General features: G+C 42.5%; 1 protein-coding gene across 1 annotated transcript; it reads right to left on the bottom strand.

Moving 5' to 3' along the window:
• Positions 1-4,654: 4,654 nt before the first annotated feature.
• Positions 4,655-25,654, bottom strand: F2R (coagulation factor II thrombin receptor). The gene is made up of 2 exons (XM_082624136.1): positions 25,343-25,654; positions 4,655-6,753 (listed from the first exon to the last, which is right to left on the bottom strand). Exons 1-2 carry the CDS (start codon positions 25,428-25,430, stop codon positions 5,558-5,560), a joined length of 1,284 nt encoding a protein of 427 aa, XP_082480262.1. The 5' UTR covers positions 25,431-25,654; the 3' UTR covers positions 4,655-5,557.
• Positions 25,655-26,304: the final 650 nt, after the last annotated feature.

Here is a 26,304-nt window from a genome sequence, read left to right on the forward strand (position 1 = left end):
CCTAAGGCAAATTTTAATTAAGCACTTATCCTACTGCTACATTAAAAATTGCCCCAGAGAGTGATTTTAAGGATATGAGAATTGAATTTTCTGAGTGTCTGGACCTCTGAGCTGGCCCAGTTTTGCCTCAGGGTCATGTCTCAGGGCCCTGCTACTTAAAGTGTTCCAAGCACTGGCAATGTCAACATGGCCTGGGAACTTGTTAGACTCACAGCCCCATCCTAGACCTACTGCAACAGTCTGGAGTCGATCAAGACGCCCAGATAATCTGAATGCATGTTAAATTTGAGAGGCACTCTTACAGCAGTAGTATCAACTCTGGCGTACACATCAGAATCTCATAAAGGGCTTGAATACAATATGGATGTCCAGGCCCAGCCCCCAAAGATTCTGATTCAGAGAGCAGGGACTGGGCATTAGAATTGTTTAGAAGCTCTCCCGTGATTCTATGTGCAGCCAGAGATGAGAACTGACTTAAAGTTTCCAAAAGTTCCTTCTAACAAGGCAGAATTGATAAACTCTCTAAAATTTGAAGTCTTCAAATTTCATGCTTCCTAACCATTACATTTTATGTTTAAACCCCAAAATCAGCTCCTGGAGGAGAGAGAAACACTGAAAAAATTTTTTTTCTTTTACTTTGTTTTGGCCAGTTCCAAGAGTAACTAGGTATCTCATGATAAGAAATGAAACATCAAAAACACACAAAACAGGGACTTCCCTGGTGGTCCAGTGGTTAAGATTCCACACTTCCATTGCAGGGGGCATGGGTTCAATCCCTGGTTGGGGAACTAAGATCCTGCATGCCACGGCATGACCAAAAAAAAAAAAGTAAAGATTTGGGGCTTCCCCGGTGGTCCAGTGGTTAAGACACCGTGCTTCTACTGCAGGGGGCACGGGTTCGATCCTTGGCCTGGGAACTAAGATCCCACATGCTGCAGAGCCGAAAAACAGAAACAAAACAAAACAAAAACCACATACACACAACTGAAGTTCTGCTGTTCAATGAATCTCAGTATTGACAATCCCCGCCTTAGTCATGTTCTCACTCCCCAGCATGGGTCGCACAGCAGCACACTAAAATGGCCCAATTCTGTGGTTATTAAGATGAGCACAACAGCCTGACTGGCTCTGCCACCCACCCCGACATCTTCAGGCTACTATAAATGCAGCTTTCAAAGCTAACTCTCTAGTGTTCATGAATCATTTCCTGACGTGATGACAAGCCAGCTGGGTAGAAACATACTATGTTATCTGCATTCAAGATGCTGCTGAATCTGACGTCTAGTTTTCTGTTCCCAGAAGACCAATGTGCAGTTCCCATGACAAGAAGCATGGCGTTTGCTGTTCTCTTAATAGAGATGCCACCACAGGTGGGTCATAGCAGCTGGCCGAAAACCAGGCCTCATGCAAAACTTTCCATTCACCAGGCCACACCGGACCTGCTGCCTGAAATCAACTTCTGTTACTCCAAGATAATGATCCCCTCAGCTGTGAGGCTGCCAGAAACCCAATACGGTGGCCCATAGCTGTGAACCAACTGTTTACCTCTTTGTTCTTTATCATATGACCAGTTTCCATGCTTCTTGAAGGTGACAAAGTTGAGAAATCTTGCATAAGACCAGTGTTCTCAAATTTTCTTGAGACCTTAATACACTTAAAAATGATTAAGAACACCTTAATACACTTAAAAATTATGAGGACCCCAAAGAGTTTTTGTTTATGCAGGTTATATCCAGTGGTGTGCTGGAATCAGCTTGTACCAGCTCATGAGAATTCAATATTCAGGAATTTTTCAAGCCAACTGTTAAACCATCAGAAGCTTGAAATTGGCAGCAGAGGTAATATTTACACCGTGGAAATTGGCAAATGCTACATATCAGAGCCTTTTTTCTTTTTCTGGAGATTGGGTTTAGCAGCAAACCCCTGCTTCTATTTACCATATTAGACATTAAAATGGAGAATATCTGAAAATATTTCTTTCAGTTAAAAATAACAATAAACCCATTACTCAGCCATAAAAATGAATGAAATCATACCATTTGCAACAACATGGATGAACCTAGAGATTATCATACCAAGTGAAGTCGGCCAAAGACAAATATATGATATCACTTACATGTGAAATCTAAAAAAAATGATACAAATGAACTTATTTACAAAACAGAAACAGACTCACAGACATAGAAAACAAACTTGTGGTTACCAAAGGGGAAGGAAGTTGGCGGGGTATAAATTAGGAGTTTGGGATTAGCAGATACAAGCTATTATACATAAAATAAATAACAAGGTCCTACTGTATAGCACAAGAAACTATATTCAATATCTTGTAATAACCTCTAGTGGAAAAAATCTGAAAAAGAATATATTAATATAAATATATGTATCAATATAACTGAATCACTTTGCTGTACACCAGAAACTAACACAACGTTGTTGATCAACTATACTTCAATAAAAAAACAAAAAATAATTAAAAAAATAATGACAAATCCATTACATGTTAACAAAAATACCATATTTTTCACAAAGAAAAATTTCCCCCAAAACAGTGATTTCGTGAAGAGAATTACCTTGGTTTTTATTTTGGCAAATCTCTTTAATGGCTGGCTAAATAGAAGAGTCAGATTTTCATATCTGCTCCCGCATTCAGTCTGTTGTGCTACCACATGTCACTCGGCCTCTGGAAAACGCAGTTGTATACTCGTGAGAGAGTCAGACCAAAACACTATCTTAGTCTTAAGAGAGTTCTGACCCCGTGCATCTCCTGAAAGGGTCTCAAGGACTCTGGGGATCATGGAATTGGAGCATTTCTCGTCTCTGCTTAGATCACAGCTTCCTTAACTGCACCTTCTCCACAAATCACACTCAGCTCATCCTGCGGTTCATTATTCTCCATGCACATTTGGTCTAGCAATTTTGAAAGGAACAGCCACACAGCTGGGCCAGTTCTGCCAGGAAACTACTATTGGTGACTTTCCCAGTAAATTTCATTATGGCACCTAGGTGAGAAGCTACTAGCGGAAGGTTCAGGCCTCAGGAAAAAAGCTTCATCATAAATGTTGCTTAAGTTTTTCCATTTGCTCTCAGAGCTCAAGACTTCCTGAAGGACATGCCAACATTTCTCTTAATTTCTTAAATTCAAAAGTATAACTTCAAATTTTCCATGTGTGTATTTAAGTCAAGAATTCCATTTCCTTTAAAATCCTATTTTTGACTTGGTGGAAAAAACATGGTTTTTTGTGTTAAGAAAATTTGTTTCTTGATTTCAAACATATTTTGAAAAATAACAACAAAAGAGCTTAAAGGTCACTTTCTGTTTAGAGTGGGAATCCTATTTTTCTGGTGGTCATGAGCTGCGCTGACTTCATTCAATACATCCATTTCTGAAATACTGTGGAGACTCCAGGCCCCAGAAACTTAAGCTTGTGTGTTAACTTAAAAGTTCTGTGTGCTAACAGAATTCTTGTTCAGTTGAAATAACTTTTCTGCTGACTATGAACTTAGAAGAACATTATCAGAATTTTGGGTTGCTTTTCAGCTCTCAGAGGTACTTGTAACCTCTCTCTGCCCCAGGTAGTGTTAGATGGCAAAGAACTGTCACTCAAGGGTGGCCCTTCCTTGAGTTTCGACATATGTATCCTCTGACATTTAATTTGTTTCTCTTCACTAGGAAAGAACTGCAGAGTCAGAGATATAGAAAACAAACGTATAGTCACCAGAGGATGTGGGGGAGGAGGGATAAATTGGGAGATTGGGATTGACATATACACACGACTATATATAAAATAGGTAACTAATAAGGACCCACTGTATAGCACAAGGAACTCTACTCAATACTCTGTAATGGCCTATATGGGAAAAGAATCTAAAAAAGATAGGAACTTCCCTGGCAGTCCAGCGGTTAAGACTGTGGGCTTCCACTGCAGTGGGCACAGGTTCGAGCCCTGGCCGGGGAACTAAGGATCCCCCATGCCGCACAGTGTGGCCAAAAAAAAAAAATTATAAATAAATAAATAAATAAATAAATAAATAAAGAGTAGATATATGTATATGTATAACTGATTCACTTCGCTGTACACTTGAAACAAACACAACATTGTAAATCAACTACTCTCCAATAAAACAAAAAACAAACAAAAAAACAACTGCAGACTCTATCCACGACACTCATAACCCAGGAATCTGAGCATGTTCTCAGTGACATAACCTTGAATTTTCCTAAGAAGGGATTTTAAAAAAAAGACACAGAAATCTAATCACCCAATGCCTTTGGTAGAGATTGTGCTTTTTTTTTTCTTCGAGTTTCATTCTCTGTGCCCCAAGAAGCTGACCTTTATGGGCTCCATCACCCAGGTTCCCTTGACCTCTGGGGGTAAGTTAAAACCAGGAGCAATGGGGAGGCACCAGCAAGAGATCAGAGGGTGGGGGGAGAGGAGGTCTGTGTATTCCCTCCTCCACTCATTTTAGGCCTGGGGTGGTAACAGCTTTCCCTAATTGCTAGTCCCTGGGGTGCTTCACCAGCTCCTGTTGGTTCCCTTAAGCCTGGCCATGCCTCTGCAAATCACCTCTTCATTAACCACTGTTCAGTTAAATCCTTAGACTGGCCTTCCTGACAGGCTCTAAAGATACAATAAAATCTTATTCCAAACAGATACCAAGCAAACTTTCAGGTTTATTAATAGAGGTTACATACAGTTTTTTAAAAAAGAACATAAAAACAGTGATGTAATATTTTATAAGTACATACTGATAATACAGTAATGAGTCTTATTAAGTCAGAGGTATTTTAATATAAACAGAATGAATGAACAATGACAGTATATCTCCACTAAGTTGGATAAAATGAATATCGTAACTAAATTAATAAAAACAATGTTAGCTTCTACTTACAAGACATACTTTTATGTAAATCATTCTATGGCATTTGGAAACAATTTGCTCTTTTAAATAGGTAAGCACTTGCTTTACAACTTTCTACTCTTTTTGTTTGTTTAAAATGCCAACATTTTTTCATAAGGAAAAAAAGATATAATTCAATCTAATTTTCAAATTATTTTCTCAAATACATGAGGATATTCTGTACTTGATACTCATCATAGCTTGTAAAATCATCTCATTAACTCTTAAGAAAAGTGAATGGAAAATAGAGAATAATTTTCCTGGATTTCAAAGTCAATTCCATTTTCTTCTGCCATTTCTAATCCGACTGACATAATTAATGTTTAAAAAATCTGATTTGAGTAATTTATTAAACAAAACATTTGTAAATAGGGTCCAATTAAGACAGACTGAAGGACTTAATATTTTTTTATCCGTAGTTGACATTTTGGTTTATTTTTTTCAACCTCTTTTATGTAAAACTTTGTTTTCATGTTGATACATAGTCAGATTGGCGATCATATTACGCACCTTAATGGCTCTCATAAGGAGGCATGTAAATCGTACATTTGCTGTTGTAGATGGTAAGGTAAATACTTTTTTGTCAGGGACTAAGTAGAATCCTCAGGTTATTTGCTTTTTCAACATTTTCTTTTTAACTCACTGTCGGTCCCTTTTCCTAAGTTAACAGCTTTTTGTATATGCTGCTATTCAGGTTACTAGAGCAGGTGTCCAGTTTACTTGCCATCAACTGACCGCTGCTGTTATAACTGCTGGGATCTGCACTTTCTTTGCAGCATAAGATACTGTAGAGGTACCTCTGGCACTCAGAGGAAGCATAGTAGTAAATCAAGGGGTCAATGCAACAGCTTATGCTGCTGACACAGACACACAGGAGGTAGGCAAAGTAGGCAGCCTCTGGCATGGAATTATGGGAAAGGAATGCGTAATGTAGAATCAGCAGGACGTTTGTGGGTCCAAAGCAAAGGACAAAGATGCAGAAAACAACAGCTGACAAGAACAAAGCCCGGGACTTCTTGCTCTGGTTGGCAACCGCAGAAGAGCTAAGAGATCGGATGATAGACACGTAACAGACTGTGGAAATGATCAACGGCACAAAAAAGAAGACTGCAGAGAAGGCCGAGAAGTAATATGAGTAGTAGCCTTCGAGCAGCGTTTGGTTGAGCACGTCGTGACAGGTGGTTATGTTGAGCCCCGGGACCTGGGTGGCCTGCTCCTTGAGGAGCAGAGGTATCACCCCCGCGATGGCCATGGCCCAGATGGCCAGACAGGTAAAGGAAGCCCTCCCCAGAGTACGCCAGGAGAGTGACTGCATGGGGTATACCACAGCCAGGAACCGGTCAATGCTGATGACCGTCATGAGCATGATAGAGGCATACATGTTACAGTAGAACGCAGCGGTGATGAAGCGGCACATGGCAGACCCAAATCTCCAGTCACTTCCGGAGAAGTAGTAGCTGATCTTAAATGGGAGCACAGACACAAAGAGCACGTCTGCCATGGCCAGGTGCAGCATGTACACCACGGCGGGCTTCTTGATCTTCATCTTCAAGACGAACACGATGATGGCCATGATGTTTAGAGGAAGGCTTACGAGGAACACGCCGGTGTAGACGGAGGGGATAAAGACAGTCAACCAGGTGCCGGTCAGATATCCTGAGGCATCTTTTGAGATGAACACGGGGGGTAATTTTTGAGGAGGACTGCTTCTATTGCCGGAGCTTAATCTGTCTTCTTTGAATTCACTTTCATTTTGGTCCTCATCCTCCTTCAGTGGGATTGGTTCAAATATATCATTGGGATTCCTGAGAAAAAATGTCCGGGGACCCAGAGTATCATTTGTTGCTTCTGACTCTGAAAAGTAAAAATTTTTAAATGAATTAAAAAGGCAAAAGAGACAAGGAGAGAGTACACTTTACTTTTGCTTTTTGTCTTCTTCCTAGGAGAGTGGGTGGTAAAGAGCAGGTGATACACAAGGGGATCACAGACTTTATCAGGGAATTAGCTAACTCAAAGTAGTGTACCACATTTTGTTCTGGCACAGCAAACCCTTTTCAAACGCTGCTCCTCAGGGATATGGGGTGAACGATACACTTTCAGAGATCTGCAGACATCAGGAAAGGCTGAGGACGTGATGTGAAAGAAAAGAGCCGTGACTTCTTTTCTATACGAGCCACTGTCTATATAAACAAATCACTCCCAGGCTATGTGACTTCTCTTTCGTCTGTATGTCTGCATGTATACATTTTCTCCATTTAGCTTGTGGCCACCCCTTGAAATCCATTCTTCCTTGTGGAAAAATCCACATGGAAAGTTGAGGGAACATCTTAAAGGTTACGGAGCTACAGGTGAACTTGAGTAGGACCGAGGGCACCCATTTCCATGACCGTTATCCATGCGACAGTAGCTTTCCTTTACTAGCTTCAGTTTGTTTACACAGTAGAACGTCCCAAATCTCCCGTCATGTTTGGGTCCAAGCCACAGTCTCAGGTTATCGTCCAATGTAACCACAAGGTACCTACCACACCGTCATCTTCCTGTCTCCTTCCTTAGCGGGCCAGTGGAGCAGATGTCCTAGGCCAGTGGCCTTCCTCAGCTCAGTTCCAAAATGCCACATGCATGCAGGCAGATGCCAGGCCAACCAGGCTCTTTTGAGTATCAACCAGAAGTCAGTTGCAAACGTCCTTCTTTTACTACCCTCCTCCACCAAAAACATCCATTTGAAATGTTCATCAAAGAAATGCAGCACTTAGCTGCTGGAACTCAACCAGCTTTTCCTTCGCAGGAGCTTTGCTAACATTCTGTCACTGAGGAGACTCAGACAGAGAGCTTTTGCTAGGCCTTGGCAAGCTGAGGAGCGGGGAGAGAAACCACAGGGGGAAAAGGATGAGGTTTCTATCCCTGGAGGCATTGGCCACAAAGGCTGGATACACACGTCACTCAGAAGTGATGTTAGAGGAATGAAAACTGGCTGGAAATTGGGTAAGTACAGTGGCTTTTTAAGCTTTCAGTTTTATTTTTCAGTAGTGGAACCTTCCTACAAACAAAAACTTACACAGAGAGGCATAATGCAATAAAAGAGATAGTTCTGCTTCTGTAACGTCCTACCAGACCCTAGACAAAAATTACAAAAAATTACAAACTCTGGATCCCTTTCCTCCCCCAAATCAATGACCTGAAGTTATTTAGGTTCACAGGGTCATGTCAGGGAGGGGAGGGATGGATCTTCAAAGAAAGGATGGCAACCGGTGGGTTTCTTGTTTTCAGTGGCTTTTAGCTTGAGAGAAGGCCAAAGTCAGTGCCACAAAAGATGGTTGAAACTCAGATAGAAAACCCATAGTCTCTAGTGCCTGAAGAACCAGAGGACAGAGTTCAGGGCAACTACAATCACTGGAAAGTGAGGAGAGAATCCCAGAAAAGAAAAATTCAGAGAGGGATAGAGAGAGCACCAAATTCCAGTGGAAATTCTGCCCCAGGCTTGGGTTGACTATAGAACCTGAGCACTAAAGGAAGATGTGAAGCAGCTCTGCTAGAGTTAACACATTTTTGACTGGAGATGTATTTTGGCCACAGGTGTTAGTTTCTGCAAAAATCCCCGGGTCAATAATGTGTTAAAAGAACGGAAGTGTTATTTGAACTTCTTGCTCAAGAGGAAACGTTTGCAGTTTGAGTTCAACCAAATTAACTGCCTGTTAAAGCAAAAACACCAACATTCTTTGGAGAAATAAAACAAAATCTTGAGTCTTTACAGTAGGATAATGTCCAGCAGACAATTCAAAATCATTCGATATAAAGGGAATCAGGAAAGTGTGACCCAGTCTCAAGAGAAAAGGACAATCAGTGGAAACCAATCCCAAGATGACCCGTATGTTGGAATTAGCAGATAAGGATTTTAAAGGGTATGTTGCAACTATGCTCAATGAAGGGAAGAAAAAGATTTCATTGAAATGAATGAAAAAATAGAAGATAGCAACGAAACCAACCAATGGAAATTCTAGAGCTAGAAAATAAAATACAATAAATTGGCATCTATTTCCAAAATGAAAAGCAAACCTAGAGTAGCACCAACCGATACACAGTAGAACAGGGCCTGGTTGTGAAAGCTTGAGGTCAGATGACCTCAGCAAGAGCATGAGTGGGTCCCCTGAGGGTAAAGGGGTAATCTGGCAGATTTGTCACAGGGGAAGAACAAAAAATCTTCAGTGATCTGTATCACTTTCACAGACGTAAAGAACAAATGTATGGGGCTTCCCTGGTGGCGCAGTGGTTGAGAGTCCGCCTGCCGATGCAGGGGGACACGGGTTCGTGCCCTGGTCCGGGAAGATCCCGCATGCCGCGCAGCGGCTGGGCCCGTGAGCCATGGCCGCTAAGCCTGCGCTCCGCAACGGGAGAGGCCACAACAGTGAGAGGCCCACATACCACAAAAAAAAAAAAAAAAAAAAAAAGAACAAATGTATGAATACCAAGGGGGGAAGGCAGGGATGGGATGAATTGGGAGATTGGGATTGACATATATACACTATTGATACTATGTATAAAATAGATAACTAATGAGAACCTGCTGTATAGCACAGGGAACTCTACTCAATGCTCTGTGGTGTCCTAAATGGGAAGGAAATCCAAAACAGTGGGAATATATGTATACATATAGCTGATTCACTTTGCTGTACAGCAGAAACTAACACAACATTGTAAAGCAACTATACTCCAATAAAAATTAATAAAAAACAAATCTGCAGTGATGAGCCTCTGAGTACACATATACAGCTAGATTGTTCCCCAAGGGTAGGAAACTGTTCCTATTTAACTCTGAGTGTCCAGTACCCTGCCCCACATGTGGTAGGTATGGACCTTAAGTTGGCTTTTAATCACAGATTTGCATTCTAATACTGGCTCTACCAGGAGTCACTTAACTGCTCTGAACTCAGTCTCAGAATCATTAAAATGGGATCCCAATACCTGTCTGGCCTACAAATCTGGCAGCCAGGAGTATCACATGTTAAATAGGGTATATGTTCACTTTGTAAACTTCAAAAATTAATCAGTGTAAGAAATTATTATTCTTCCCCTATCACTTCAATGTGGTTTGCTTTTTGCTCATCCTCAATCATTTTAAATTATAATGGAATCTGTTCCTCTTCCCTTCCTAAACATTTAGCACTGTTTGGTTTATCAACCTTTTCCCGAAGTATCGCTTCCTTCCCCTTTCGAAGCATCTATTTCACTCTGTGCACCTTGATACAGTCACATGGGGGCCTGACCCTGGTACAACGGCCCCTGTGGGAAGTGAGGCTACCCTCGAGGTCAAGAATGTGTGGGAAGCGGAAGAAAAGAATGAATGAGTTCTGGCATTTTAAGGCCACAAAGATATGTGTCCTCAAAAATGCTGACCCACAGGAACCTTAAAACAACATGACTTTCTGCTGTAGCTTTGGGGACCTGGCCAGAATGAGGACTCCTGTCACGCATGGAAGGGAGAAAAGTGCAGGCACACATGTGTGCACACACACGTGAGCATCAGGACATGACCTAGAGTAGTGACACCTCTTGAAAACTACTGAACACTCATAACTAAGCTCTTAGATGCCATCACTTGGTCTGAAAATTAAACTCTCATTAGGCTTTACTCTGTATTTAGTACTTTGGGAATGAGTATTTGTTTTCAAAAATTGCTTCCCTGGCTAGGCCTTCTTGGGCAGTATGGTGTTTATGACAGAAACATTATACCCACTGGAACATGACATTTTATAGGCTGGAGCCCAGGAGGAATGTATAATCCCTTGATTAAATATCATTACCAAAGGTATCACATTTTCTTGCCACCATAGGTTTGATATTTTGGCTTTTATGGGATTACAGAATGTCAGCAAATTTTGTTTGTTTGTTTAACTATATACCAACATCAAAGAAAGAACGAAACCAATTCCAGGTGACTAGATAAATCCAACTAGCTCAAGCCCCTTAGGTTGAAATTTGAATTTGGGTATCTTGCTTTTCCTTTAGTCCTAGCCCAACTCATAGGTCAAGGAGAAAGTGCCTGTCAGCATACAAAAAGCTCTTGTAACCCATCTGTGTTTTTATTCTTAAGTTATGGTTAAAAAAAAAAAAAAAACAACTAAGTCAGGTCCTAAAATTGGTTCTCATACTTGTTGCTAAGTTTCACTTAATTTAGGTTTCTCTAAAATGGCTCTAGAGTAATTTTGTTGTTGACCATAGCGTATTGCTAATGAGCTTAAATGTGGACTCTAACTCTGAAGATTTTAAAAAATTAGTTAGTCAGGCACAGTGCTTTTTCTGACTTTGACGAGATCTGGCCTTGGAAGCAGAGTGGTGACCAGATACTCTCTTAAGGTCCCATGTGATCCTGGAAGTTATACCATTTCATCCTCCCACAACATGCCAGCCTTGGTTCTGACTCAGAGCACTGGCCTATAAGGCTCATGCTTTTTGGGAATTAAGAAAGCAGAAGTCCCAGGACCTCACCTACATTCACACACAGAGCAGGAGAGATGTACCCTGCATTTCTCCACGAGTAACTCAACACTACAGGTTAAAGAGAAATAAAGAGGACGATGGAAAAATGATGGAAACATACTAACTCCAAGCAGAAAACAGCAACATTACAGGAATACTCCACTGTCTCAAATGCAATCGCACACCATGAAAAGAAATGCTCCTTAAAGAAATGGCTGGTTGCAGATCTGGGGGGAAGAAAGACACAAAAGGAGTCTTGAACGTCTTCAAAGAATATTCGGGTCAGGTCAGAAAGACTCTGAAGTTGATCCAAAGAGAGCTCCCCATTGGCCAAAAATCATTAAAAGAATAATGATGGAAATGAATGGAAACACTGGAAATATGTCATATTTGTTAAGATCTATGAGTTCATAACGATGCTCAAAGGAAAATAAAACCTTTTTTGTCACTTTTGGAGGAAATGTGGGGACCCAGTCTGAAAATTGGTAAATAAAGGCAAGATTCAAGCATTTATCTTGCCTTTTCTATAAACAAAATATTTCAGGGAAACCAAATAGTCAATGAAGGAAATTTCTATTTTATAAAATAATTCCAGCTCATAAACACAGAAACAGTAACAGATGTAGAAACGCATCTTAAAGCTCTTAGTGAAATAAGATTTAGTACAATGGTCATCAGTTGTTGCTAAAAACGTTAGGTGAAAGGATAGGTGATAGGGAACTTTCTAAAAACTGGATCACCTGACAACACCTGAGTCCAATGAGTAACCTTAAAATCTCAAAAAGAGAGACAATCTTGAGGTGATGAAACAGGTGTGTACACAGCACCACTGCTCAGGTCATCTTGCAGAAAAACAAACTTGGCTCAGGTTAAGCCTCCAGATGGACCACATTACAGAAACACAGAGGACAGAAAGGTATGTTGAACACCCCTACAAGATGCAGCTGGCCAGATCCAGAAAAGTCTAGAAGACAAATGACCTTGTTTCTCTGACAAACAGCCTTGAAAATGGAGGAGAGGGAAAACCATTACAGACTAAAAGATTTAAGAGACACATCTACCTAATGCAACAGTGGGCCTCGTTTGATCCTGATTCAAATAAATCAACTGCAAAAAGCATTTATGAGACAACCAGTAAAATGTGAACACCGACTGAATAGTACGATATTAAGAAATTGTCCATTTTTTAGGTGTTATAATGGTATTGTGGTTATGAGAAGAAAAGAGTTCTTATTTCTAAGATATATACTGATGCATTTATGGATAAAATGATACAATATCTTGGATTTGCTTTAAAATTGTCCACTTGGGGAGAAGGAAAGTGAGGGTACAGATAAAACAACATATGGGGGTAATTATACTGTCCACTTTTGGTATGTTTGAAAATTTCCATAATGAAAAGTAAAAAAAAAAAAAGAGAAAAAAAGAAGAAAAAGAAAAGCAAATATTTTATGCACATTTACTTGCCACTAAAAACTAAGGACAACAGATCCACCAGAGGGGAGACAGCAGAATCAAGAAGAACTACAATCCTGCAGCCTGTGGAACAAAAACCGCATTCACAGAAAGATAGACAAGAAGAAAAGGCAGAGGGCTATAGACCAGATGAAGGAACAAGATAAAACCCCAGAAAAACAACTCAGTGAAGTGGAGATAGGCAACCTTCCAGAAAAAGAATTCAGAATAATGATAGTGAAGATGATCCAGGACCTCGGAAAAACAATGGAGGAAAAGATCGAGAAGGTGCAAGAAATGTTTAACAAAGACCTAGAAGAATTAAAGAACAAACAAACAGAGATAAACAATACAATAACTGAAATGAAAACTACACTAGAAGGAATCAATAGCAGAATAATTGAGGCACAAGAACAGATAAGTGACCTGGGAGACAGAATGGTGGAATTCACTGCTGCGGAAGAGACTAAAGAAAAAAGAATGAAAAGAAATGAAGACAGCCTAAGAGACCTCTGGGACAACATTAAACACAACAACATTCACATTATAGGGGTCCCAGAAGGAGAAGAGAGAGAGAAAGGACCAGAGAAAATATTTGAAGAGATTATGGTCGAAAACTTCCCTAACATGGGAAAGGAAATAGCCACCCAAGTCCAAGAAGTGCAGCGAGTCCCATACAGGATAAACCCTAGGAGAAACATGCTGAGACACATAGTAATCAAATTGACAAAAATTAAAGACAAAGAAAAATTATTGAAAGCAGCAAGGGAAAAACGACAAATAACATACAAGGGAACTCCCATAAGGTTAACAGCTGATTCCTCAGCAGAAACTCTACAAACCAGAAGGGAGTGGCATGATATACTTAAAGTGATGAAAAGGAAGAACCTACAACCAAGATTACTCTACCTGGCAAGGATCTCATTCAGATTCGATGGAGAAATCAAAAGCTTTACAGACAAGCAAAAGCTAAGAGAATTCAGCACCACAAAACCAGCTCTACAACAAATGCTAAAGGAACTGCTCTAACTGGGAAACACAACAGAAGAAAAGGACCTACAACAACAAACCCAAAACAATTAAGAAAATGGTCATAGGAACATGCATATCGATAATTACCTTCAACGTGAATGGATTAAATGCTCCAACCAAAAGACACAGGCTTGCTGAATGGATACAAAAACAAGACCCATATATATGCTGTCTACAAGAGACCCACCTCAGACTTAGGGACACATTCAGACTGAAAGTGAGGGGATGGAAAAAAGATATTCCATGCAAATGGAAATCAAAAGAAAGCTGGAGTAGCAATACTCATATCCGATAAAATAGACTTTAAAATAAAGAATGTTACAAGAGACAAGGAAGGACACTACATAATGATCAAGGGATCAATCCAAGAAGAAGATATAAAAATTATAAATATATACGCACCCAACACAGGAGCACCTCAATACATAAGGCAACTGCTAACAGCTATAAAAGAGGAATTCGACAGTAACACAATAATACTGGGGGACTTTAACACCTCACTTACACCAATGGACAGATCATCCAAAATGAAAATAAATAAGGAAGCAGAAGCTTTAAATGACACAATAGACTAAATAGATTTAATTGATATTTAAAGGACATTCCACCCAAAAACAGCAGATTACACTTTCTTCTCAAGTGCGCACGGAACATTCTCCAGGATAGATCACATCTTGGGCCACAAATCAAGCCTCAGTAAATTTATGAAAATTGAAATCATATCAAGCATCTTTTCTGACCACAACGCTATGAGATTAGAAATGAATTACAGGGAAAAAAAGTAAAAAACACAAACACATGGAGGCTAAGCAATACGTTACTAAATAACCAAGAGATCACTGAAGAAATCAAAAAATACCTAGAGACAAATGACAATGAAAGCACGACGATCCAAAACCTATGGGATGCAGCAAAAGCAGTTCTAAGAGGGAAGTTTAGAGCTATAAAAGCCTACCTCAAGAAAAAGAAAAATTTCAAATAAACAATCTAACCTTACACCTAAAGGAACTAGAGAAAGAAGAACAAACAAAACCCAAAGTTAGAAGAAAGAAAGAAATCATAAAGATCAGAGCAGAAATAAATGAAATAGAAACAAAGAAAACAATAGCAAAGATCAGTAAAACTAAACGCTGTTTTTTTTTTTTTTTTTTTTTGCGTTACGTGGGCCTCTCACTGTTGTGGCCTCTCCCGTTGCGGAGCACAGGCTCCGGACACGCAGGCCCAGCGGCCATGGCTCACAGGCCCAGCCGCTCCGCGGCATGTGGGATCTCCCCGGACCGGGGCACGAACCCGTGTCCCCTGCATCGGCAGGCGGACTCTCAACCACTGCGCCACCAGGGAAGCCCCTAAACGCTGTTTTTTTGAGAAGATAAACATAATTGATAAACCATTAGCCAGACTCAACAAGAAAAAGAAGGAGGGGACTCAAATCAATAAAATTAGAAATGCAAAAGGAGAAGTTACAACAGACACCGCAGAAATACAAAGCATCCTAAGAGACTACTACAAGCAACACTATGCCAATAAAATGGACAACCTGGAAGAAATGGACAAATTCTTAGAAAGGTATAACCTTCCAAGACTGAACCAGGAAGTAATAGAAAATATGAACAGACTAAACAGAAGTAATGAAATTGAAACTGTAATTAAAAATCTTCCAACAAACAAAAGTCCAGGACCAGATGGCTTCACAGGTGAATTCTATCAAACACTTAGAGAAGAGCTAACACCCATCTTTCTCAAACTCTTCCCAAAAACTGCAGAGGAAGAAGCACTCCCAAACTCATTCTATGAGGCCACCATCACCCTGATACCAAAACCAGACAAAGGTACTACAAAAAAAGAAAATTATGGATCAGTATCACTGATGAATATAGATGCAAAAATCCTCAACAAAATACTAGCAAACAGAATCCAACAACACATTAAAAGGATCATACACCATGATCAAGTGGGATTTTTCCCAGGGATGCAAGGATTCTTCAATATATGCAAATCAATCAATGTGATACACCATATTAACAAATTGAAGAAAAAAACCCATATGATCATCTCAAAAGATGCAGAGAAAGCTTTTGACAAAATTCAACACCCATTTATGATAAAAACTCTTGAGAAAGTGGACAGAGAGGGAACCTACCTCAACATAATAAAGGTCATATATGACAAACCCACAGCAAACATCAGTCTCAATGGTGAAAAACTGAAAGCATTTCCTCTAAGATCAGGAACAAGACAAGGTTGTCCACTCTCAACCATTATTATTCAACATAGTTTTGGAAGTCCTAGCCATGGCAATCAGAGAAGAAAAACAAATAAAAGGAATACAAATTGGAAAAGAAGAAGTAAAACTATCACTGTTTGCAGATGACATGATACTATACATACAGAATCCTAAAGATGCCAACAGAAAACTACTAGAGCTGATCAATGAATTTGGTAAAGTTGCAGGATACAAAATTAATGCACAGAAATCTCTTGTATTCTTACACACTAATGATGAAAAATCTGAAAGAGAAATTAAGGAAACACTCCCATTTATCATTGCAACAAAAAGAATAAAATACCTAGGAATAAACCTACCTAAGGAGACAAAAGACCTGTATGCAGAAAACTATAAGACACTGATGAAAGAAATTAAGGATGATACCAACAGATGGAGATATATACCATGTTCTTGGATTGGAAGAATCAATATTGTGAAAATGACTATACTACCCAAAGCAATCTACAGATTCAATGCAATGCCCATCAAATTACCAATGGCATTTTTTTTTTTTTTTTTAGATGTTGGGGGTAGGAGTTTATTAATTAATTAATTTATTTTTGCTGTGTTGGGTCTTCATTTCTGTGCGAGGGCTTCCCCTAGTTGTGGCAAGCGGGGACCACTCTTCATCGCGGTGCGCAGGCCTCTCACTATCGCGGCCTCTCTTGTTGCGGAGCACAGGCTCCAGACGCGCAGGCTCAGTAGTTGTGGCTTACGGGCCTAGTTGCTCCGTGGCATGTGGGATCTTCCCAGACCAGGGCTCGAACCCGTGTCCCCTGCATTGGCAGGCAGATTCTCAACCACTGCGCCACCAGGGAAGCCCCACCAATGGCATTTTTTATGGAACTAGAACAAAAAATCTTAAAATCTGTATGGAGACACAAAAGACCCCGAATAGCCAAAGCAGCCTTGAAGGAAAAAAACAGAGCTGGAGGAATCAGACTCCCTGTCTTCAGACTATACTACAAAGCTACAGTAATCAAGACAATATGGTACTGGCACAAAAACAGAAACATAGATCAATAGAGCAAGATAGAAATCCCAGAGATAAACCCACGCACCTATGGTCAACTAATCTATGACAAAGGAGGCAAGGATATACAATGGAGAAAAGACAGTCTCTTCAATAAGTGGTGCTGGGAAAACTGGACAGCTACATGTAAAAGAATGCAATTAGAACACTCCCTAACACCATACACAAAAATAAACTCAAAATGGATTAGAGAGGGCTTCCATGGTGGTGCAGGGGTTGGGAGTCTGCCTGCTGGTGCAGGGGGTGCAGGTTCGTTCCCCGGTCTGGGAGGATCCCACATGCCGTGGAGCGGCTGGGCCCGTGAGCCATGGCCGCTGAGCCTGCGCGTCCGGAGCCTGTGCTCTGCAGCGGGAGAGGCCGCGACAGTGAGAGGCCTGCGTACCACAAAAAAAAAAAAAAAAAAAAAATGGATTAGAGACCTAAATGTAAGACGGGACACTATAAAACTCCTAGAGGAAAACAGGAAGAACACTCTTCGACATAAATCACAGCAAGATCTTTTTTCATCCATCTCCTAGAGTAATGGAAATAAAAAGAAAAATAAATGGTACCTAATGAAACTTAAAAGCTTTTGCACAGCAAACAAAACCATAAATAAGATGAAAAGATAACCCTCACAATGGGAGAAAATATTTGCAAACAAATCAACAGACAAAGGATTAATCTCCAAAATACATAAACAGCTCATGCAGCTCAATATTAAAAAAACAAACAACCCAATCCAAAAATGGGCAGAAGACCTAAATAGACATTTCTCCAAAGAAGACATACAGATGGCCAAGAAGCACATGAAAAGCTGCTCAACATCACTACTTATTAGAGAAATGCAAATCAAAACTACAATGAGATATCACCTCACACCAGTTAGAATGGGCTTCATCAGAAAATCTACAAACAAGAAATGCTGGAGAGGGTGTGGAGAAAAGGGAACCCTCTTGCACTGTTGGTGGGAATGTAAATTAATACAGCTACTATGGAGAACAGTATGGAGGTTCCTTAAAAAACTAAATATAGAATTACCATATGATCCTGCAATCCCACTACTGGGCATATACCCAGAGAAAACCATAATTCAAAAAGAGACATGCACCAAAATGTTCATTGCAGCACTATTTACAATAGTCAGGTCATGGAAGAAACCTAAATGCCCGTCGACAGATGAATGGGTAAAGAAGATGTGGTACATATATAAAAGGGAATATTACTCAGCCATAAAAAGGAACGAAATTGGGTCATTTGTAGAGATGTGGATGGATCTAGAGACTGTCATACAGAGTGAAGTATGTCAGAAAGAGAAAAACAGATATCGTGTATTAACGCATATATGTGGAACCTAGAAAAATGGTACAGGTGAAGCAGTTTGCAGGGCCGAAAATAGAGACACAGATGTAGAGAACAAACGTATGGACACCAAGTGGGTAAAGCAGCAGGGGGGTGGGGATTGTGGTGTGATGAATTGGGAGATTGGTATTGACATGTATACACTGACGTGTATAAAATTGATGACTAAGAACCTGCTGTATAAAAAAATAAGTAAAATAAAATTCAAAAATTAAAAAGAAAAACAGATTGAACGTAGAACAATTGGAGGGATAAAAAACAAACAAACAAGGAAACAAAAAAAACTAAGGACAACAGTTTTTGCTTTTGTTTTTCTTTTGTCTTAGTTTTGAGGGGGAAAAAGTTCTTGAATGTTTGTGTGAACATAGTTTTACACTGAGAGAATTCATTTGATACCAACTCCTCCAAGGTTTTTCTGGAATATGGAGGAGTTGGTGTATGAAGAACACTTAACATTTGTTGACCACCTACTATGTGCCAGGTACTTCGCTTAACTTACCTCATGTAACTGTAACATTTTTACGAGATAAGCATTATAACCCCCATTTTATGGACAACATGGAGGCACAGAGAGGCTAAGTAACTAATCCAACGTCACACAGCTAGGAAGTGAAGGAGCTGGGATCTGAATCCAGATCTGCCTGGTTCTAAAGCTCATACCCTTTGAACCACACCACCTTACCCTGTCTCTTTAAAAAAGTTGTGAATTCAGGACCTCCTCCTAAAAGAGTACTACTTTTTTTTCTCTAAGCATTTCACCAAACGAATCTACCCACCCTTTTGAACTATAGCAGGCAGGACATGGCCATGTGAATGTATAAGTTCAGTTGATGATGTGCACAGCTGTTGCTTGGGAATCAGGAGTCCTGCTGACCTTGGTGACACACCAGCCACATGCCAACAACCCAGTCCTCACAGGACAGATGTAGTAAAGAGATGTTCAAAGACTAAACAGAGAAACAAATTTTTAAAATATTGTCCCAGTTGCAGCAGAGTAAGAGCAAGTAAGTGAACAAAAACCTCTTACGGAAAAGCCAGAATTAAAGGTAGAATAAGGTAAACACTGGCTGCAGAGTGAAGAAGAGATCGCCAGTATCTGAGGTTGCTTCTCTTCCCATCCCACCTTCTGGAGCAGGGACTCCACAGGGAGCATAGGAAAGCAAACCGGGGGGTAAGCTGGGAGAGCAGAGGTTACAGGAAGTAAAGGCTACCAGAAAATGTAAATGTCAGTGCACCCAAGGCCATTGCAGGCACTAAGAAGTGTGTGGGTCCCCTCCTGAAGGCCAGGGCCTGACCCGTGGGGTCAGAACACTAGCAGGCCTCTCTGGGAAGGACTCTGATTCCCTGGCTCTCCCGCTTCCTCCAGGCCTGTTCTCCAGCCAGAGTTACAGGCCCTGAGCCCAGTGTCCTGGGAACACTGCTCTCTACTCTCCAAGACGCGCTGAAAGGAAAACTAATTCACAGTAAAGGATGTTTTTAATCACCAATTCTCCCGGAACCAAGCTGTCTCCACGCTCCAACCCCACCCAAGTTCTACTGAGGTTTGTAAACCTGAACTCAAACAAATTATGTTCTAGATATGATAGAAACCATCATAAACAGCACTTCCTGGAAAGCAGCTCTTCTTGTAAAGCCAAAAAGTACTTCAGTTCTGCTAACTGCAGAACAGTGCACTGCACCTGCTGCACTAGGTTTTTTTTTGTTTTTTTTTTTGTGGTACGCGGGCCTCTCACTGTTGTGGCCTCCCCCGTTGCGGAGCACAGGCTCCGGACGCGCAGGCCCAGCGGCCATGGCTCACGGGCCCAGCCGCTCCGCGGCATGTGGGATCCTCCCGGACCGGGGCACGAACCCGTGTCCCCTGCGTTGGCAGGCGGACTCTCAACCACTGCGCCACCAGGGAAGCCCTGCACTAGGTTTTAAATGATGGCAGAGAATTGACAGTGCTTATGAAATCAATTTACAGGACTGTAATAAGATTTTTAAAAGATAGAATAGTGTAGAAAATATTGGAATGCATAGCATGTGGTAAAGGTGAGTACTGGTTGGTAAAACTTTTGTTTCTATACACTATACACTATGATTGCCCACGGATATTTATTGCACACATAAGCAGCAACTGTGTCATCATGTAAAGCGTATTTCTTACAGTTCTTACTGCTGGTTAGCAAAAAAGAAAATACTGGAAAGCACTCCTTTAATATACCATAATACCCGACTTCTAATCCACCACAGACTTGAAATATAAATAGATGAGATTAGATTATGTCCTTTCCTAAAGTTCAATACATGTGTTTTGAAGTGCAAATTTCATATTATTCCTGTTATTTCCAACAGCAGGTTCTTTTGAAAGCAAATAAACGTATAAAGGCCGGTAATGGCCTTTTACGTGGCAAAACATCATTGGATGCCTTGGGATGGAGGAAAAGGAGGCGTAACTTCGTGGGTTTTTCCAAGCCTCATCCCAAGGTCAATGTGGGAGAGAGTGTCTGGGGGAGGCTCAATCTAGAGAGTTATCTACTCTGACAGTTTTAGGCATAAGCATGAGAGGGTGAAAGGCAGCATGAAAGAAATCACAAAATAGGGAAACAAACAGAAAATGCTCAGTGTTGAAACTGTGAGCCCTTGATACTAGCATCACAGTCAAAAGTAAACCAAGGCCGTGGTTCCTAATGATGCTTCTGGGGTTTCTGTGAGTATCCCATAGTAAAGGGGATACAGTTCCCCAGGTACAAAAGACCACACATTGTATGATTCCATTCATATGAAATATGGAGAAGAGGTAAACCCAGAGAAACAATAAGCAAATTGGTAGCTGCCAGGGGTTGTGGGTAGGGAGGATGAGGGCTGAGTGCTTGATGGGGACCGGGTTTCCTTTTGAGGTGATGAAAATGTTTTGGAACTAGATAGAGGTGGTAGGTGTACAACATTGTAAATGTATTAAATACCACTAAATTGTATACTTAAAAATGGTTAATTTGGGCTTCCCTGGTTGAGAGTCCGCCTGCCGATGCAGGGGACACGGGTTCGTGCCCCAGTCCGGGAAGATCCCACATGCCGCGGAGCGGCTGGGCCCGTGAGCCATGGCTGCTGAGCTTGCGCGTCCAGAGCCTGTGCTCCACAACGGGAGAGGCCACAACAGTGAGAGGCCCACGTACCACAGGGAAAAAAAAAAAAAAAGGTTAATTTTATGCTATGTAGATTTCACCTCAGTTTTAATTAATTAATTGAGTTTTATATTTATAGATTTTATTTTGATATTAATCTTATTTCCCATTTTGATTCTCTTCATTTCTTTCTGTGGATTCAAATTGCCATCTAGTGTCAATTCCTAACTCCAACATAGCTTCCTTCTATGCCCCTCCTTTGCACTGTTATTGTCAAATATGTTACATTTCTAGGTCATATGCTCAATAGTACAATTTTATATTGTTTTATACAATTATTTTTCTTTAATTCTTTTTGTCACAATTTAATCTTTTTACTTTTTCATACCATTTTTAAAGGTTACTTTCCATTTACAATTATTATAAAATATTGGCTATATGCCCTGTGTAGAAAAGTACTTGCTGATTCATAAGAAATTTGACTTTCAGAGGTTTTTGATTGGCTTAAAGCAGCATCACTGTCCAGTTTTGTGTCTTTTGTTGGGCTGAAGACCACAACCTCTCAGTAACAGCCAATTAGCTGGCACATTCATGATAGGGATCAAATTCGTAGACTGCCTTATCATCTGCTTCAGAAAGTAAATGGCAGGATACCACAATCCATGCATCCATGTTTACTAAACACCTCTCTGCATGGGCTCCCAAGCCAAGGGGGCACAGACTTTGCCTTCCAAGGGTTCTGGGAAGCACAGCAGGATTACTTCTCTGCTGTTGGCCAGGGTGCGGGGGTGGGGGGGTGTCTGGATGGCTTCCTCTCTACATTGGGTGGTAGAGAAAGCTTGCACTTAGGAAAGAAAGGCCTGTGATCAAATCCCAGTTCCACTTAATTGCACTTGTGACTTAACCTCAGTTTCCTTACGTGTAGAATGGGGATGACATCTACTCAAAGGGTGGCTAGAGGAATAAGTATAGTAGTGTATGTCGTGTACCTAAGCAGGGTGTTGGCTGTAGTAGGTTCTTGATATCAGGTGGCTGTTTTTAATTAAATGTGAACACGTGGGGTGTGGGAAGGGCATTTTGGCCAGAGGGAGTGGCCAGGGGACAGAAGCCAGAGAAAGTTCTACCTTGGAAGTTGAACTAGAGGATGGGGGCCGGGTGAAGTACAGGTTATGTAACAGGTTATGTAATAGGGGAGGCTCTGTAATAAGGGAGGCTGGACAAGGCTAGGGACCCAACCTGCAAGGGAAGGGGCACCTCCCTCTATGCTAGGGAATTGAGCTTGACCCTGTGGGTAGGAAGGCAGTACACAGAATCTCCCATCCAACCCCCTCTGCCACAGTCACCATCAGCTGTTCTGGTACCTTTCACTCTCCAGATCTTTATAGAATTTATGAACATCACCTCTAGGACACTGACGCTCTTTGATGAAAGCATCTCACTTAAATTGCCTGGACAAAGGAATGTAAACTGGTTAATGAACTTAGGAATTTCTCAACAAGTATCTGCTGAGTGAATATCTGTTCTAGACTACACAGGGATAAACGGAGGTTTATAACCTTAGCCTGGGAGATGACATACTCACAAAGTGACAATGCAGGAAATGCCAAAATGAGTGGGGGGACAAAAAGCCCGAGAGTGCTTCAAGAAAGCTCACACTGGTGGGCAGGGCCAGTCCTGGAGGCATTTCCTACAGCTGGGGTCTCTCAGCTCCTCACATCGCATAGAGCTGGTTAAGACAGACATTGTTTAGAATTGCGGGTGCTAATAAAAATTGCGGTGATAATAAAAAGCAGACCTATTTTTGGTTGATTTTATTAGTGATTTAAAACTCCAAAGACAAAGCCCCACTTATTCCTTGCATCCAGGACCCCCTCCTCCATTTGGAATTTAGGTGCATCATCTCTGAGACTTAATTTCAGAATCAGCAAAAGGGGGTAAACATTTGAGAGGGTGAAATGAGATAACGTGAACTGAAAATGCCTCCGGGCCCAGGGTTTGACCCAGAATATGGCACTTTTTTTTTTTCTCAGAATATGACATTTAACATGAGTTCCTTTTCTTCTCTCATCCTCTTTTCTTCTCTCCCTCCCAAAGTGGTCCCAGAACCCAGTGTAGATAAACCAGCCGATGTCATTCAGTTCTCTTTCTGCCTGTGCCAGCTCTGTGCAGCCTAGCACGCCCCACTCGGGGTGACGAAAAAGTAAGAAGTGTGGCAGAAACAGCAGTCTTGACTTCTCTAGCTAACACAGGCCAAAAATCTTTGGGTTCCTATGTGGGCCTCTTAGTGTTCCTAAAAGCATCACCTCAAAATTCACCCTGAGCAAACATGGAGAGCAGGGAAAATGCTGTCTCTTGTCACCTCTTAATCTCCATACGCCTACACTCCTTCTGGTGTGAAAACAATAGAGTACACAGTCTTTCACAGATAATAAGAAAAACAGCTAGAATTTGTTTCTAAGTGAAAAAAACGGGGCTGAAAGCGTACAAAGTACTATTGCTACAAAGAAATAAAAACATTTCCCCCCCCCCTTTTTTTTTTTTTTTTTTTTTTTTTTGCTGTTCGCAGGCCTCTTACTGTTGTGGCCTCTCCCGTTGTGGAGCACAGGCTCCGGACACACAGGCTCCGCGGCCGTGGCTCACGGATCCAGCCGCTCCGCGGCATGTGGGATCTTCCCGGACCAGGGCACGAACCCGTGTCCCCTGCATCGGCAGGCGGACTCTCAACCACTGCGCCACCAGGGAAGCCCCGCCGTCCCTTTTTAACTAGGGTTTTTACAGGCTAAAAGCAACTTCTCCGCCCTGCCTTTTTAAGAGCAAGAGGTTGGAAAATATACTTATTTGCTCAAGCAGTCCGATACTTAAAAATACACACTATTAGTAATGAATGTATTCCAGGTGAGAAACCTCCTGCTCCCAGCAGATCAGAAACTGAAATGGTTCCATCCCATAGTGTCTGAGGGAGCCGGATTCTGAGGAGGGGATCTCTTTCCTCAACTCACTTGGAAGCTTGGAAGACTGGGTTCTAGAGAACAAACAAACAAAGCCAGCTTGGAAGACTGGGTTCTAGAGAACAAACAAACAAAGCCTCCCAAGCGCCGCCACCGCCTCGTGGCTAGCCTGTTAGCACCCAACATCCCGCACCATGACCGCCTCCTGCACACAAGGCCTGTGGTTTTCTACTAAGCGGGCCAAGGCACTAAGCTTTTCTCTACACCACTTTCCTGGCCTGCAAACTGTGCAAGAAAAACAATTCCAACAAGACAAAACTTCAGCGGGAGCGGTTCTCGACCGCGTCTTGAAAAACCCGGAACGTTTATTGGTGGAGCAACGTGAAACCCTTTCTTTATGGGGTGGTCCTGGGAGAAACAGGCCACACAGTGACAACAAATACGAGGTCCCGCAGGCTTCCCCAAGAAAATCCGACCCCGCTCCTCCTCCATATCCAAAACCCTGCCGCGGGGCCGGCTGCATCCTCCAAAACCCAGTGCAAAGGGGCATCAGCTGAGCCCGCAGCGGGGTGGGACGGGCACCCCACCTGGATATGAGTTGGGGAGACTCCGATCTCAGCCCGAACGCCCGTCTGGCTCCCGGGGGACGCTGTGGCAGAAGGCGCAGTCAGGGGCACCCACTAGGTCCCGGAGCAGCAGCGTCCCTCCTCCTCCCGCCCCATCCCCGAGGAGGCCCGGGCTGCGGGGCCGGGGGTGGGGACAGGGAGGGAATGCCGGGGGCAACTCTCACCTGGTTTGGGGCCTCGGGCGCGGGCCGACAGCAAGGGGCCGCATAGACTGAGCCCCGCGGCGACGAGCAGCAGCCACCGCGGCCCCATTGTCCGGAGGCTCAGGGCGCTCGGCGCGGTCGGTGCGGCGCTGCTCCGGGAGACGGGCCCCGCCGCCGGGAGGCTCGGGCCGCACGCTCTGTCCCTCCACGCCCTCCTCGCGCAGAGCCTTGAGGGCGGCAGGGGGGGGGGCAGACACAGCGCTAGCCGCTGGGCAGGAGGAGGCTGCTCGGCGTGTCTGCCGGCGCTGGTCAGGACAAGGGGCGCTGGGCGCGGGCGGGGGCGGGCTGCGCGGCCGCCGGGCCGGAAAGGGCGCCCCTGGCGGCGAGTGTGCGCCTCGACGCGGCCGCCACCCGCCGGTCAGTCTGCAGTCGCCAGGCCACCCACGGGGCTCGGCGACCTAGCCGGCTCTCTCTCCCAGTACTCCGCCCGCCCCGCGCGCGCCCCGGCTGCTAGACACTGCCCCGCACCTGAGACGTTGTTTCCTTGGCCTTCGCCTTGGACCCGCGAAGCTACCAGTAACTTGTCTGTTGGGAACCTTTGCTCTCAGGGAGCAAAGACTTTGGCAGAGAACCTCCGATCAGGGATGCGCCCCTCCCTGCCCTCGGGCCGGACCTCAGGCCGAGCAATGCGCCGCATTTGAAAATTCGGCGTTCAGCTACAAGTTTGAAAAGTGACTTGTGTTTTTGTAATTTGGGGATAGTGGATTTAAAAGTTTATACTGTAGAGACAGGGTTTCCTGCTGAAGAGAAGGGGCTCTTAGCTTTCAACAGAATTCTTGATGTTTCTTACTCGCTTCCCTTTGTTTCGCTACTTAGATATTTCATACGTCGGGCACTTATTTCTTCGACACAATGACTGCGAGTGGATACAATCATCCGGTACCAAGAACAGGTTCTCCGCGTTCGCACTCGGGCACGGCTGC

Source organism: Mesoplodon mirus (assembly GCF_964341445.2).
Source record: "Mesoplodon mirus genome assembly, chromosome: 5".
Lineage (NCBI taxonomy): Eukaryota > Metazoa > Chordata > Mammalia > Artiodactyla > Ziphiidae > Mesoplodon > Mesoplodon mirus.

What these genes read in the sequence shown, in the direction of transcription:
- F2R (XM_082624136.1), bottom strand. Translation starts at nt 25,430, where the DNA reads ATGGGGCCGCGGTGGCTGCTGCTCGTCGCCGCGGGGCTCAGTCTATGC. An exon ending in CGCCCGAGGCCCCAAACCAG is followed by an intron (nt 6,754 to 25,342) that starts GTGAGAGTTGCC and finishes TTTACTTTTCAG; the next exon opens with AGTCAGAAGCAACAAATGAT.